The 16652-nt window shown below is 39.3% G+C and overlaps 2 protein-coding genes across 3 annotated transcripts in view; both read right to left on the reverse strand.

Annotated features, from left to right (window-relative positions):
• Window positions 1-4942, reverse strand: part of ptger3 (prostaglandin E receptor 3 (subtype EP3)) — a 10995-nt gene extending 6053 nt beyond the window's left edge. The window contains exon 1 of the mRNA XM_086089918.1: window positions 3975-4942. Within this exon, the coding sequence (XP_085946044.1) occupies window positions 3975-4826 (852 nt within the window). The 5' untranslated portion in view covers window positions 4827-4942. The remainder of the gene's footprint in view (window positions 1-3974) is intronic.
• Window positions 4943-5773: 831 nt separating this feature from the next.
• zranb2 (zinc finger, RAN-binding domain containing 2) lies at window positions 5774-10237 on the reverse strand. Of its 2 annotated transcripts, XM_086090105.1 has the most exons (10): window positions 10077-10237; window positions 9456-9508; window positions 8991-9099; window positions 8817-8899; window positions 8654-8730; window positions 7953-8123; window positions 7693-7853; window positions 7136-7195; window positions 6593-6742; window positions 5774-6406 (listed from the first exon to the last, which is right to left on the reverse strand). In XM_086090105.1, the coding sequence occupies exons 1-10, from the start codon at window positions 10130-10132 to the stop codon at window positions 6325-6327; spliced, it is 1002 nt and encodes a 333-aa protein (XP_085946231.1). In that variant the 5' UTR covers window positions 10133-10237; the 3' UTR covers window positions 5774-6324. The 2 variants fall into 2 exon arrangements, with proteins under 2 accessions (XP_085946231.1, XP_085946230.1); XM_086090104.1 differs by having other exon boundaries at window positions 5774-6742.
• Between the last annotated feature and the right edge of the window lie 6415 nt (window positions 10238-16652).

A 16652-nucleotide genomic window follows, 5' to 3' on the forward strand; every position in this document is an offset into this window, starting at 1 on the left:
AGCATGGAAGAATGTTATATTAATGGAACATTAAGCCTTAATAAAAAAAAATTCTGTGCTGTTCAAACATGAAACAGACTGCAACCTGTTTGTTAAATGCAGTGGCTCAGTTATAAGCCTGCATTTTCAGATAAATAAATACATTTTCATACAAATCTTACAGTGTACCTGTACAAGTTTACTGATTAGTATTTTCTAAATTTGGGTTTAAAAAAATCGCAATAATCAATTTATAGATTCGTAGCGGGATTAATCGGAATCGAATCGTGACCTATGAATCGTGATATGAATCGAATCGCCAGGTACTAGGCAATTCACACCCCTACTACCATTACATTTCCACAATACATGAGCAACTGTGATGTCGTTTTCAGTGAACAGCAAGTGGCAAAATGGCCGCCTCCTGAGGTGGATAAAAACGGGTGGATTTTGTTGCTTAATTCATATTCCACAAAAGCAACATTAATCAGAATACCATGTTTAGACTAGTAGGTAGTAGTTGCATAGAACATATAAAAAGAAAATTAAATTAAATAAATATATTTTTTTACTTGACTTTATCTTTAAAAATGTGTTCAGTCAGACGTTATACTCAGAATCAATGTGGAACATTTTTGTCTTAATATTCACAATTTCTGGGGAACTTTGCTGGGTTAATATATATATATATATATATATATATATATATATATATATATATATATATATCACTTAGTTGATACAAACAAAATGCTGACTGCATCCATACAGTAAAAGTAGAAACTAACTAATTGTAGGCCTTGTTGCTAACTGACACTTTCATAAACAACAACTGCAACATAGAAGGACATGTGGGCACCATTAAAATCTAGTGTAACTTTTTTTGCCATTGGGCAAAATAAGGTTGTCTAATAGTTTTGGCCAATCAGAAAAAAAAGGATTTGGCCGAGTAAAACTGTATATAAGGCGCTGTTCTTTTCATTTATTTTTTTCAGTCAGTCCAGTGTGTACATTTGACCATTCTGTGGTTTTGGTCTAATAAACCCATTTATCATCAGCTTTGAGCTCTGGATACCCCCCCCCCCCTTTCATTTTAGTTAGTTTTTATTTTGTTTTGAGTTTAATTTTTTTTTTAAATTAGTTTTCACTGTGGTTTTGTTCTTTTTTATTAGTTTTATTGTTTTTAATGCTTAGTTTTAGTTAGTTTCAGTATAAGGTTTTTTTTTTATGTGTATTACTTGTGCGCAATATTTAATAATATTTAATAAATAATAATACTATATTTAAAAAACACATTTCTTATTTAGCGTTGCATTATGGCTGAGTTAAATGAAAAAGCAGGCGAGGCGAGCCATTGGAGCCAAAAGTCAAACAGGCAAATTTGTCACCTAAAGGAGCGACGTCATCGGAAGGTGCGTTTCTAATTGACGTCACTCCTTTCAAACGCCTTTTTTCCGGTTAATATCAAAATAAATATACTTAAAATCATCCGCAAAGGTTCATATATTAAATTAATTAGCAAAGACTAAAACTAAAGACATTTTGGCTATAACTATAGTGAGTTTGAGTTATTTTTGTAAACATAAAACGTAGTTTGTTAGTTTCCATTAAAAAAAAAAAAGCATTCTTGTATTTATTTTATTTCGTTATCGAAATTGTTTTTTTATTTTAGTTTTCGTTAACTAAAATAACCTTGCTCTGAAGTAATTTTTCCTCACTCAGTAGCCCCTATTCTATTGGCTTGGGGAGGGAGGAGAGAAGCGTTGGTTAACTGCATAGCGACATCCAGTCCCGTCGTCACCAGCCTTCTTTCTTCGACGTGTATCTATCTCAATTCTCTCTAGCTCCCTCTTAAGCCAACAGATAGCAACTACATGTGTCTGACTTCAGTCCAAGATTTTTTTCTCCATTGTGCTTGCTTTGGAGTGAATCTGTTGTGCTTTCCCAATGGACAGTAATACCGACAGGTCATGTCGTTATTATGACCACTTGCAATTTAATGAGATGCAAAATAAGAGTTGTATGAAATATCTGCCCTCAAAAAGATAATAATGCTCAATTCAATTCAGGAACAATATTTTTTTGTGGTGTGCTGTGAAAAATTTCCAATGTCTTGAGGTTTTGGATGGTTCCCTTATCCATCGCAGCTGATATATGATCAGCTCATCAGCAAGCTCTGCATAAGGCTGATAACGATCCTGCTGATTGGAATCAGCTTGTGTTGGAAGAGGGAAACTTGCAAAACCTGCAGGACTGTAGGCCGCCGAGGACCGGAGTTTGACAACCATGATATAAAACATGAAACCAAGATAAATCATTCCAAAAAATTCCCACCATTTTTGTGACAACACATTTGAATACAAGTCTTACTGAGAGGAGAATTAAAAATAAGCTAGAGATCATTTGGTTGCAAAAGTATGCACACCCGCTTAAAAGTGGTGTGTGGCAGTGTTCAAAATTAACCAATCACACACACAACTCATGTTAAATTGAAGTCGATCTGTTCTAGTAGGCTTTCCCTGGCATTCCTTTTGCTTTCGAGCAGACGTCTGGACGTTTTGTGCTAACGCTGTCTAATATTTTGAACTTTTCGTAACTCCCTCCACCTAGACCAGGGGTGCTCAAGTTCGGTCCTCGAGAGCCCCTTTCCAGCCTCTCTTCCATGTTTCCCTCCTGCAGCACAGCTGAATCTAATGATCAGCTAATCACCAAGCTTTGCAGAAGCCTGATAACGATCCTGATCATAAATCAGGTGTGTTAGTGGAGAGAAACATGGAAAACAGGCTGGAATAGGGGCTCTCCAGGACTGAACTTGAGCACCCCTGACCTAGACTATAGATCAAGTTCCAGCTGAAGAAGAACAGCCTCAGAGCATGAAATTGCCAACACCATGCTTCACTGTAGATATTAGGGATAGATAAAACCCAAACCCACTCGATATTTAGCATTTGAATATTTTTTTATATATATAAATCTGAAGGACCAAAAAGCTGGTATTGCACTAAAAAGAATGCTTGCGAACTTAGTGAATAAACTTTTCGTCAGTGCTCATAAAATGTTGCAAAAGGTTGCAACTTGCAAAGATGTTCACAGACCGTTTGGACTTGTCACAAATGTTTTCGTGTCAATTTTTCATTGCCTGAGAACATCTTTTGAAACCTTTTACAAACCCTGACAAAAAAAAAAATCAAATTCGCCATGTTTACAAGCATTCGTCATGGAGCTTTTTATTTACTGATTTATTCAAATATTTGCTTAACGATGCTGCCGACACTGAGAATCCATTGATTGCACCCCCCCCCCTTTCTTTAAAAAAAAGAAAATGAAATGAAATACAAATAAGTGAACGTATTTCAGTTATGTTGAAATTTTGGGAAACTATCCCATAATACATTTCCCCACATGCATTTGGGAGATTTCAACTGTGTGCATGTTGCAAATGGAGCCATGCAGGCTCTGATGTTTTTTCTTTGCAAGATAAGGCTCCAGTCTGGCCACCCAGACATATAAAAAAGATGGTATTGTTGACATGTGCCTACTAAACAGCCAGTACTTTCCAGAGATTTCTGCAGCTCCTTCAATGTCACTGTTGGCTTCTCTGCAGTCTCCCTTCTCATCACCATTTGGTCCATATCCAGGTGTCCCTAGCCAATATTTTTTTCCAACTGATGATAGCTGTCACTGTGTTCCATCATATATTTACTGCCTTGAAAATTATTTTTTTACACTTCTCCTGACTGACACCTTTGCACAACGAGATCCCTCTGATGCCGAGGAAGCTCTCTGCATACAATGATTTTTGCTGTAGGACGTGGCTACCAAAATGTCAGGAAAAAACAATGAAACCATAGCTTACTTTAAAACGCAGCATGACTGAATGTGATTTGTTTTAATTCCAAACACAAGTATTGTGCAAACACATTATATTATTTTTTCTACCTCATTATAGATGCACATTACAGCTCACATTGGGGGGAAAAGTTAACTTAACATACCAGTAGAGGAGACCAGCACACAAGCAGGACGCACATAATCCCCATGAGCTGAATGACGGTCTCCGTGGTGAGTCTTTCCCAGTGTTTGGAGGTCTGAGACGTGCCAGACTTGGTCTTACAGCGGGTAATCAGGCCGCGGATGGTCACCACGTTGCAGGACACCGTGACAAGCAGCGAGAAAATCCCCAGTAAGGCAAAAGTGAAGGAGAAAAAGATGTTGCCGGGCACTTCTCTGTCCCCAGTGCTGATGAAGCACCAGGTGCCGGGCCACTGACGCGTGTACTTGCCCACGCCGGCGACGGGCAGGAGGGCGAAGAGCAACACCAGGCACCAGATGACCATCAAAGTCTGCTTGGTCACGCTGGTCTTCATGTGGTTGGAGTACCAGTGCGGGTTGGTGATGGCCGTGGCCCTCTCGATGGCCATGGCGCTGGCCATGAAAAGCGCGCACAGGCCGAAGGTGGTCATGCACACGCCGAAGAAGGCGCACAGGTTGCCCGACGAGTCGATGCGCTCCCATCTCAGGTCGGCGCGATAAACCGAGATGACTATCGGACTCGTCAGGAGCTGGCCGAACAGGTCCGTCAGCGCAAGAGAGCCAATGCAAAGCAAGAAGGACTTCTTCCTTCTGTTCTCCTTCTTCCTGTAGGAGATGTAGACCAGGATGAGAGCCAGAGAGTTGCCCACCATGCCCGTGGCCATCATGGTGATGGGGAAGACAACCGACACGTAACTGCAGCCGGAGTCCGTCCTGGTTGCGTTTTCTTCCCCCGCTGACTTGGTGACATTGGACGTCAGCATAGCTCCTATTCTGCTCTGCGAGTCCACAAAGTCGCACTTGTCCGAAGTCATCCTTTCGGAAGGGCTAAGAAACAGAGAAGAATCACAAAAGCCGTGCGTGTGGCCACCATCTCTTCAGAGATCACACTGAGGCTGAGATGAGCAGCGGCTACGTGCGTAAAAGCGCCCCCAGTCCTTTTGCGCGCCGGAGGCGGGACTGCTTAGTGCCTCCTCCGAATAAAACGGTTGAGAGAATGATTGCTGTTTTAAATGTGTATGAATGACAGTGACGTTTTTCATTATTGTTTTGTTGCTTGCTTCGTTCATGACTTGATGAGTAAAAAGTAACATATACTACCGACGTTGCACACTATATTGTAATTCGACAGACGTGATTAGGTCGAGACATAGTGCTCGTGAGATCCCATATTAGCTATATGGAAAGGATTTTGTAGTGATACTGGCACATAGGCCGTATCACAGAGGCCTGGAGCAACTCAAATATTACGTTAAAAAATTAATTTGCACTCTTGATTATGATTGGCAGTGCACGACGTCAAACAGAATATAAATGTTATTTAAAAACACCGGGCTTAGTCTGTTTGGAGTACCTTAGATTATTTCCATTAAAAACAAAACAAAAAACTATACTGATACAAACTTGGAAATATGCAGGCGTAAAAATACTTCCAAGTTTTTAGAGAATGAGCGCCCCCCGCTGGTTGTAACGACAACCAAATTATACGCGGAACTTTTTGTAATGTATTTTAAAGTAATCAAATGACGTGTTCCTCGATTATTATTTTTAAGAATTATAAATAAATGAACACCCCAACGCGTGTCGTATCAACTTATCTATCTAAGATAGGTTTTACAGCTAGGCTAGGTAACTTAGCATTTTGGCTACACGCTAAACTGCTGTTTCAAAAAAACGTTGCAGTCAAAATGATTCAAATGAACTTCTCATTGTAAGGTTCAACATTTTGTATGCTGGAAATATTACAAGAAATGACACTGGCTCGTTGACAAGACTTTATTTACACACGAACAATTGTTTCATATGCATTTCATATATAAAGCATGAATTGTCACGATGTACTAAAAAAAAAAAGTTTCGGAACACTATTATGGAGAGTATTTTAATAAATACTCACTAAACACAAGTGTTTAATTGTTGAAGGTTTTTAAATGGAAATGTTATTTTTGTGAATAACAAAAACTTTGCAATACTTACCTCAAAAACAAAGTAAAAAGTCAGTATATAATCCTACATGTACTTTTCCCTAAACAGTTGCACTTAAAGGGGAGTGTCCCGGGAAATTCTAAAACTCCCCAAAGATCAACAGATATACTGTCACCAACATTACCCTAAATAAGGGACCAACCATTTACATTAAATGGCCATGTATATATTGGTAGACACAAGTTGGGCAGAGAGAGTGTTGAAATATAGGCAGAGTAGCTACTGTAATGTATGGGTGCCAGGGGGGGGGGGGGGGGGGTGAACAGCATACTGTATGGATGTGGTTGTTCCTGTGAGGGAAAACATGCACTTGCACTGAGGTTCATTTCACTGAGGCGTTAAAATTATAATTTTTTTCTTTTTAGAACTGGAGCCAGAATGGGAGGACCCGGAGGACTGGTTGCTGCGCCTGAAAGCACACAACATGATGGGAAGGGGCGATACATTAGCATCGATAGTCAACAACGTTCACCTCAGTGTACTTGTACTGTATCAAGTCAAGATCAGAGCTTGAAAACCAGCACGACAAGGTCGTGAGCGAGGCGATAAACGGCTATAGTGAGTGCCACTGTGGTATTCCACTTTAAACCCAAACCTTTCGGACGAACGGGACCGAGAGCGCCTCCGTTTTCTCCCTCCAGATGACGACCTGGAGCGACTGCGCTTCTGGCCCCCCTCGGGTGAGGAGGGCGGGGAGGCGGACCTCTTCCGGGGTGAGGAGCCCTTTCCAGACCTGGAGCTGGATCTTTTGGAGGGATAAACCAAGCACTGACGTCAGTAGGGTCTGGGAAAGATCAGTACCAGGATGAAGCCTCAGAGTACAAACTAAAGCTTTAAAAGGTTTCTCATCAGTTCACTTGTATGTATGCATGAGCACATCAGGTGGCCAAACAGGAAGATTTCAAACTGGGACCAAATTGCAACTTATTACCAATAACATTGGGGCCAAATATTTACCTAAAACTACCAATGTTATCTGTCCTTTAACCCAAAAAGAAAAAAAGCAAATTTGCATTGCTCTTACTGATCCCAATGCAGCCATAAATAACTCAAATCTAGATTACAACATTGTTTGCGGAGCCTTGGGGGCTCATACAAACACTCTCTGCGGGGAGAGAGTGCATGTCACCTCATTCACCTGGAGCGGGACCTCGAGCGAGATCCGGATCGGGAACTAGAGGAGCTCCGAGAACCGGATCTGAAAGACAAAAAAGACACAAAAACTCTCCAATATTTTCAAGAGGAAGAACTAGCATTGAGCTACACTTTGGCGATAAACCAAACAAAAAACTAAAGGACATAAGCCTCTCTCTATAGATGGCATAATCAATATTGACCATATGTGAGGTTTAAGGACGAGACCACCAATGTCTAAATTTTGGCTATTCTCTTTGTATGGCCTCACAACTTGTACCTAAACAGGCTTTAAAACTTGGCTATAGCGACATCTGCTGTTTTAGCAGATGAATTGCAGCTCGCAAATGGACTCCCTCAGTCAAATAATTTCCAAATGTATCTTCACCTAAACCGTAATCAATCAGGAGCGGCCTGAGAGGGACTAAACCATGCTAAAAACAAATGGGAAGAACAGCAAACAGCAACATGGAAAGTATATTGATCAGTTAATCAGAAGAAAAGTGGAGAGCTGATACTGACATTTTGCCCGGCGTTACCCTTTGACCTGCACCCGTTTACCTGGACCTCGACCGAGAACTGGAGCTGGAGGAGCGCGAGGACGAGCGGGAATGGGACGAGCCCGAGCGGCTGCCCCTTTTCTTAGCTTTCTCCTTCTCCTCATCGCTGGCATCCAGGTCGTACTTGGACAGGTCGCCGTCGCCGTCATCTTCATCGTCATCCTGAACGCAGGTTTTTGCTGACGTTAACATCGGACATCACACACCTTCTCCAAGATGCTTTTAAAAAAAGGATTGTCTTGCTGCAGGCTTTGTGCTTACATCCAGTTTGTACTTTGACAGGTCGCCGTCTTCATCATCGTCATCCTCTTCATCGTCCACCTCCGGCGGTGGTGGCGGAACCTTTTTCACGGCTTCTTTCTTATCATTTCCTTTTGAGGACGACGTCTTGCTACTGCTCTTCCCGCGATACTTTTTCTTTTTCCTGCCAAACTGTGACATAAACCGGATTATTTACTTAATCATGGATGAAAGTGTTTATTTCATGGTGTTAACACGCGACCACAAAATCATCACATCATCGCTGTCCGATGACAAACTCACAACAGAAGACATTCTATGTGCTTTTGTAGTAAAGGAGTGTAACTTTCGTAATGCCATGAATGTGTGGTGTATAGCGTATAAGCGATGTGTAAGGAGAGTTGGTGTCAAATAGTTAATATGACAAGCTAGCAGTTAAGCTAACTTCTTCTATTTCTTCTTCTGCTGCCAGTTATTCTTTGCATTTTCAATGAGTCTGGATGGCCTGTGGCATCACAGCATTTTCCTCCCCTAATCTTGTGATGTATGCCCTTGTTCAAGCACATGCAAGTTGAAAATGTCTATTGTGTTGTTTTTATTAACGACTTTACAATGAGCCTCTTATTGAACCAAAAAAAAAAAAAAAACTAACGCAACATGATTTTCATTGAACAACAATATGCACACTCATTTACAAAAAAGCACCATGAGAAAGAGCGCACCTCATCATATTCACCATCAGATTCCTCTCGCTCAATATATTCCACATTTTCCCTTTCATTAAATCCACCACCATAACCTGAAAGTGTATCGGAGAGGCACGGATGAGAGATTGGATTGCATAATTGAACAGATGCTGGAATGATGCACATTTTGCTAAATTACCCGTTCTTTCTTCCAGCTTGGCATATTTGGGAGTGTTACACATGTTGCACTCGGATCGCCTCGCCCAGTTAACGTTTCCACATCTTCGTGAGGGCGAGAGAGAGGATAATAAACATGAACATAAAATAAATAAAAATACAACTTAATAGGTATGTGACCATGATTGACACTTACGTTTTACATTGCCAATCGTTAGCGCTGAACAAACCTCTACTCTTCTCAGCTAGAGTTTTCCCAATCTCTGTTCCTCCTGCTTTCATCATTTTGGCCTCTGTGGTTTTTTCTGCACCCCCCAAAAAACCCCAGAAACAAACAAGAAATGCTCAGGACTTCAAATAGCTCTTAGATCTGCAATTCCCAAACACTGAGCAGTAAACTACTCAATTCCACTAAATTTGTCCAATAATGATCTACTACAAATAATGTATTTAGTCATGTCAATTAAATGGTATTCCACTAGAGGGCAGAAGGTACAATTAACCTGTGTACTCACCTGTTGCCACTCAAACAGAATGCTAGCTTTGTTTTCGACTAAGCAGGCCCGGATTTCATAATGTTTCTCATGTAAAATGTGCTCTTCACTCAATGGCTGAGAAACGCTGCCTTATAAATTAAACATACATTTCACAGCAGACTCACCTATTCCACATCTGTTACAACTCGTTCTCCTGGCAAAGTTTACATTTCCACACCTGAGGGAGGGGGGGAAAAAAAAGCATTCAGCACATTAGTAAGCAAAACATACACAGAGCATACATGTGTTGACTTGGTGCAGCACTTTGACACACTGCCATTATGCAAGACAGCCACGTATTGCAGCTGTCCGCCACTTGAGACGCTAGTAATGCATCTAAAACTACGTACTGATATTTATGACCAGAGTTAAAACTCACACGACACTTTGTCCTCCATGCCAAACAACAAAAACAATCATTAGTAGAGGCTAGTCGTAAGCAGCTAACGTTAGCCGCCTCGTTAGCTTGCAAGCCATTCCGCAAACACAAATAGAATCGGCAAAAATGTAATCCCACTGAATCTCCACTGCAAACCAAATCTCACTTCCTTGGTTGATTCTATTAAATTTCGTGGCTAAATAATAAGAATGATGATGATCGTTCGCTACTTTGTGGCTAACGATGGGAGGGCCTAGCAAGCTAAACAAAGTTGACCTGCAGCTTCTTCAAGATACACCATTAAAAAAAAAAACGGAACATATTACGCCAACAATCTGCAGTCATATTGTAATGTCCGATAACTCACTTTTTATCGGGACATATCCAGTCCCCGTCGCTTACTCGAAAGCTCTTTCCCGACATGTTGATTCGTGTTTCAACGCCGTGTGCTTAAGTGGCGATTGCTAGCCAAATGTGCTCAATGTGGTCTAAAGAGCCGCCCGCCCCCAATGCTGCATTCAGGGGCTGTTGGTCACCTCGATATCTTCTTGCTCTGCGCTTGACGTCAACGTACAACTTCGAAATATTAAGCGCAGTTTTCGAACATTTAATCTATGATATTGATAGATCACATGCAGTCAATTATCTTATACTCAAATCAAATTCAAAGGTGCAAATTGCTGGCGTTGGGCGGAATCCTTGTAGCTACCGACAAAACCACCGCTTTTCAGGGCACGCCCATGTGTCATTGGAAATGAATAGTGAATTTTGGGGTCAAAAATTTTGAATTATGTTGAATGTTGAAAGGTTCTGAGAAATATAAATATCTGAATGAATAGCAACGTGATATGTATGAGCTGAACATTTAGAATTTTGAATAGGAATGACATAAACCCTAATCCTAAATCCCAACTTTAACTGCCACCTCAGAAATTAATGAGGAATCTTTTAGGTGAAAAAATTTGCTATATTTTTGGTAAAAACAAACAAACGAAACAATAATAAAAAAGCTGCATTTTTCCCAAGTGGGAATTGAGGGAATGTTGAAAATGTATCTTAAGGTGAATTGAATGAGCTGAGCATTTTGAATTTCGAATGGGTGTGAATTGTTGAGCATGTAAAAAAAAAAAGTAGGAGGAATAATATTAAGTTTAGTAACAAAGAGGAATAACATATTTGTGAAGGCCACAGCATTCTCACAATTATAATTAATTGAAAATTGAGAAATTTATTTTTAAATGTATTAAATGGTTAATTTACTGAGACACAAAGTATTATTTCACTCTCAAAAGAATTTTAAAACAAATATTGTTATTATTTTTAAAATATTTGCTGTTTTCATAATTGGCCACTAGATGTCACTTAATGCTATTACTACATGACACCGCAAATGTACAGTGCTGTGTTCTCAACAATTTATTTGAGGAGTTGCACCACGGAACACCTTCACACAATATGAGCTGAGTTGAAAAGTTTCCAACATTTAAATATACTTTGTGTATTTATATTATATAGCCTGTATGAATTATTTATAGTGATGCTACCCCAGTTGAGCAATTAGAGCTATTTAGTTACAGTTTTTATAATTCTGGAAAACCCAAACTCGAATCGACACTATAAGTTGTAGTGAGTGTTGTTCACAATTTGTTCAGTGTTCTTAAATCAAGCTTTTTGGACAGGAAGTCTTTTTGATAGGAATGTGTTAAGAGACAAGTATGGATAAACTTCTGATCCAAAGCATACCACAACATGTGTTAAACAAGGTGGGCATAGTTATCTCTTGTGCATGAATGGCAGGTCATTGAACGGGTTCACCGGCATATGTTTGGAACTGTCGAATTCATAGTGTTATGTTTTGTGCATGAATGCACAGTCAGACAAACAATTTATAACTAATAATATGTACTACCCTCTGGAAGCAACTGAAGTCTATTCTCCACAGCTAAACCTTGTAAAGGAAATACCAACCATATGTGAACATAACACCTGTAAAGCCAGCAAAACCGGATGAAAGAATCTCCATTTCCATGTCACTTGAAACTACTTTGCATAGCAATTTGAACATCTTGAACACTCAAGGTAAAACAAAAAAAGGTTTGTCAGTGTCATAGACACAAATGGCAAAAATGTTACAACTGTGTCCCCTACATTTGACTTTCCCCATATCTATCACACAAGCAAAATCATACAAAATCTCTCATTTTCCAAAGACATCTGGACCTAACGAGCTTGTCAATGGGTAAAGGAATTAGTAATATGACATATGTTCATCATCATAGCTTTTGTTTTGTTTTTCCAGCAAAATGTCAGTGAAGCCTGTAACACCCACCCTCAGCCCGTCCCAGGCAGCAGAGCTGGTGAAGAATCACTACAACCTGACTCCCTCTGAACTCTACTGTCTGCCCAGCTTTGAAGACTTTGATTTTTTATTTTCAAAATAAAGCCTTTTGAATTTTGTTTGTCAATGAAATAGTTACTCAGCTAGATCAAAATATGCCAAATTCTCTGGAACACCGACATACATTTAACATGAGAGAATGTTCCGGTTTTAAACAATGTTTGGCGTACATATGGGAACAAAAACAACAATTTTTATTATACTTAGTTTTAGTGGACTACACTAATTGCCTTTGCAGTTTTGGTTTAAAATTGGCGTAATACTGCCCTCATGTGGTTAAATGCAGTGAAGGCATGAAAAAAGTAGCCTTCTGTTGTTTCTAAGAAGATTGCATGGGCAGTCGCAACAAACATACATTCTTTGGTGGATTGTAACCTTTTTTAAGTTAAAAAAAATCTATATATTTTTAAGTCACGGGCTTTCACCTTTGACTTTCTTATATTTGTTGTTAGAATTAAGGGGTTTCTTTACATTTGTTTAAAATATAATTATAATTGAATTTTCATTCTTTTGAGAATAACGAATAACTAATTGATAGTATTTCACCTCACTTCACTTTCCTTTATTCCATCCATTCTCTTTGTAACGATAAGTTGGATGCAAGACAATTATGCTGTTGTGAAGGGCCCTAGGGAGAAATACCGGTCTACAGAATAGCGGGTGCATTTACTTGACTTGCCCTGAACACTGGTAACCCGTGTTACTCCTCTGCTTCAAACGTGTAGTTACATCATCATCTTCCCCACAAGCTGTGTTGTTTCCAGCAAAATATCAGTGAAGGATGCCAAATTCAGCTCAGCAGAGCTTGTGAAGAAACACTACAAGCAGACTCTCTCTGAACTCGCTACAAAGGCCAAAACATTCATAGGTGGGGAGAGTATGTGCTGAAGATTGCAACCTCAAAAGACAGCAAAGAAAACGACCATGGAAATGATAGTGGTAGCAGACAAACACGCTCTGAAAACAAATTAAAACTAACTACATCTAAAATAAATAAATAAATAAAAATACTAAAAAAAGAAGAAGAAGAAAATTCCCAAACTATTATACCCCAAATGTGCACGTCATTTGGAACCATTTCAATAATTTGTCTATCACCTTTTCCTCCAGCTGTGTTTTTTTTTTTTTTTTTTTACATGAGTGAAATGACATTGCCCAGACACGTCCTATCTGTCTTGGACAAGGTAGTTCTTTTTAATTGAGTGCACTCAAAATGAATTGAACAGGATTTTCTAATCAAACATTGTTTTAATCATCGTGTACCTGTTAGGGGGGATGTGCAGTAGATTTATGAGGCCATGTACAAGGTTTATTAGGACACGGGGGGACCTCGCAAAGATGGTATCTGAGGTGAGGGAGGCACATTTTATGACGCAGCCTCCTTCAGTTATAGGAAGTGACTCTTGGACCTTCATCTTTCATACTCACACGCAGAACAAAATGGCTTATACAAACATCAATCTGCTCAAGTGCATATAACGGGTGAAATGGCGTCATTTAGGTTTCTTCCTGCACTGTTGTTGTACTTATTCTGCGTTTCCTACTGAAGATGCATTTCCTAACAGCTTTCAGCATTCTGGAGAGAAAGATCAAGACGCATATGATATTAAACAACTTGCTATCAATAACTGATGCGAAGTTATGTTTGAATGTTTTGTGGAAATGGTTGAACGCCTGATCCTTCAGCTTGCCTGAAGCCAGACGCATGCTTTTCATGCTCTTCTGAAAGACAGGCGTCACTACCTTTATCACAACAAGCATGCACAAAACTCAAAACTACTGACTTTATTAAATTGGCTTGTAAACCCTGAGTAATAAATAGACATCCTACCATCGGATCGGGTACTTTGTCAGCAATAGTTTGATGCAAAGAGGCAAAACTAATCATTTTGCATCTGACAATGAGCCAACCTAATTACACACAAAGACAACACTTATGGGCATCAACAAACACAGCAGTTAACAACATTCAGAAGCAAGGAAGATAAAACAAAAGTAGGTTAAACAATTTACTAAAAGAACATACATTGGCAACTTTAAAACATTAGACACCAAATTTGATTTAAAACATGATTTAAAAATATTTAAAAGACCTTAATTAAAGGTATGTGGAAAAAAAAAAGTTTTAGACCTGGATTTAAAAGCATTTACACTCGGGGCTGATAAAGCTTATTCTGTTTGTGTGCATCATAACAGCTAGATTGGTCAACAATTCGTACAAATGACACCCACATGTGTGGACTGACCAAAAGTAGATGTTTGAGAAAATATTACATTTTCTAAATTGTGACATATGAGGTTTCAGCCCAACGCTAGCAATAAGCTTGTTGTGGCCATGTTAGCATGCTTAAGCTAAGGCTAGCAGTGTACGACAATCGTGTGACTCACACCCAGCTCTGTTTGTAACGCTGACAACCCAAACTAGACAGATATAAATGTCTATTCCAGGACCTACACATTGCCTTTTGTGGTAACGTTAGCTGGCTTAAGCTAAGGCTAAAGGTATACGTTAATAATATGACTCAACCACTCAGCTCTGTTTGTAACACTGTCAAACCAAGATAGGCAGATATAAACGTGACTTCCTTCATATCCCCCCCCCCCCCCCCCTCCCTTTTTTTTTGTCTTTTCAAGACCAATGCGGCAAGAACAAAATTTTAGCTCGCTGTTGCTCTCACAACAATAACCTGGGCTGGTCGCATGATGATGATGCAACTGAAATTCACTCTGTCCTAACCGAACACAAAGTAAATGTGCCCATTGTACGTCGTGCAATGTAGCCTCATTTATCCTATAAGACTTACACAAACCGACAGAGGAGAACAGGCTTCAAATATAACTATTTACTATCATGCACATTTTTTTTAAGAGGACATTTTGAAATTTCCCGGTTGTGATAGGTAAACTGCAATGTGTTAGTCAACCCGATCAGAGTTCCTTAATGCAGACGAGTGCACAGTGAAACAGCTTGCTTTAGCAGATGTGCAGCTGCATTGTGCCATATCTCTGCTCCTCTCATCCGGTCCTTATCGCAAAAGCACATTCATTTGGGAAACCAAAGGGAGAACCTGCTTTGTGCTAAGAAAACGCAGTCGACAAAGCGTAAGCATAAAAGTGAAAAGTACAGTGTTGTTTGGTTACATGTGCAAGACGGAATAAGTCATCATGATCGTAGTCTTTAATTGTTTCTATGCAATTTAATTGATTAACAATCCTAGTGATAAGAGATTGATATTCCAAAATAATTTATAATGCTTTGGCTAGGGATGTTTGTTAACACTACCCCCCCCCCCCAACTGTCACTATAGCAAGTACCAATACCAGTAGCACGTTTGATACATAACATTTCAAAACAAATAATAACATTGCATTTTTCCTGAAAACTGCATGGAATTAAGGTCATTTTTTCTCTCTCTATTTGTTCATAAAATGCATATATATGTATAGAAATAAGGCCTGGTATCGGCCTGACACCTGGTATCAGTACTCACCCATCCCTAGCTTTGACTCCATACAATAGAAATATGTGCCAGTAGGAGAAATTATGTCTATACACTGTAAAAACAGTTTGGTCAAAACTAACCCAATTATGGATCAAAAATGGACCGATCCACTTTACGGGTCAATTTGACACAACTTTCTGGGTTATTTTATACAAAATGACCCAATTTTGGGACCCAAGTAAAGGATCTGACCAATATTAATGAGTTGTTTTACACTAAAAGCCCCATTTCTTGACTCAAGAATCGATCAAATTTTGACCCATCGTTGGGTTATTTTTGACCCAACTCTTTTTTTAGAGCGTATGATAAATGGACAACTTTTTATATAGTGCTTTTATCTACATCATATGGTGCCCAAAGCGCTTTACATGACCTCACATTTACCCATTCACACACACATTCTCACACCAGTGGTCAAGCTGCTGCCATGCAGGGTGCTGCCATGTCCACTGGGAGAAGTGTCTTGCTCAAGGACATTGATGAAATAGATCAAAGAAATCTTCAAAATAAAAACAGCGTTAAGGAGGAGAGGAAATCACTGCTGATGACTCATCTGTTCAGTAGAAGGCCATGAACATTGGAACGTTCTCCAGTGTCAATGCTCAAATGCTTTTGTCAGCTTTAATTGCCACAAATCCCCTTTCTAGGACAAATGACAAAGCTAAGAGAGAAAGAGGGAAAAAAAGAAAAATTAATGTTAATTTTACACCAGCAGCTGTAATAATGAAACATAATTTAGTTTGACTACCTTGAGCAGCATGATGGCGTAAAGCAGAACAATGATGATACAAAATGATGATAAAACCGGGAGTCAAAAAATGAAATTAAAAGCTTTGGTTAAATAATGACATTAATATATATATATATATATATATCTCTCAATAATGACACTGTCTTATCTTCTTTTTTTGTTTTAAATTATATCGTTTGACTAAAGTGTTAATTTGTTATTACAACGTGATGAGCAACATCAATGATCCGTTCTGTCATTATGTGATCAGTATCAGCACAACACAATGTGCAGTAATGTTGCGTATTCTCC

Source organism: Leptonotus elevatus, chromosome 11, assembly GCF_054856555.1.
Source record: "Leptonotus elevatus isolate MCC_2025b chromosome 11, RoL_Lele_1.0, whole genome shotgun sequence".
Classification (NCBI taxonomy): Eukaryota; Metazoa; Chordata; class Actinopteri; order Syngnathiformes; family Syngnathidae; genus Leptonotus; species Leptonotus elevatus.

What these genes read in the sequence shown, in the direction of transcription:
- zranb2 (XM_086090104.1), bottom strand. Translation starts at nt 10,132, where the DNA reads ATGTCGGGAAAGAGCTTTCGAGTAAGCGACGGGGACTGGATATGTCCC. An exon ending in CTGATGGTGAATATGATGAG is followed by an intron (nt 8,124 to 8,653) that starts GTGCGCTCTTTC and finishes TTTATGTCACAG; the next exon opens with TTTGGCAGGAAAAAGAAAAA. An exon ending in TGTCAAAGTACAAACTGGAT is followed by an intron (nt 7,854 to 7,952) that starts GTAAGCACAAAG and finishes ACCTGCGTTCAG; the next exon opens with GATGACGATGAAGATGACGG.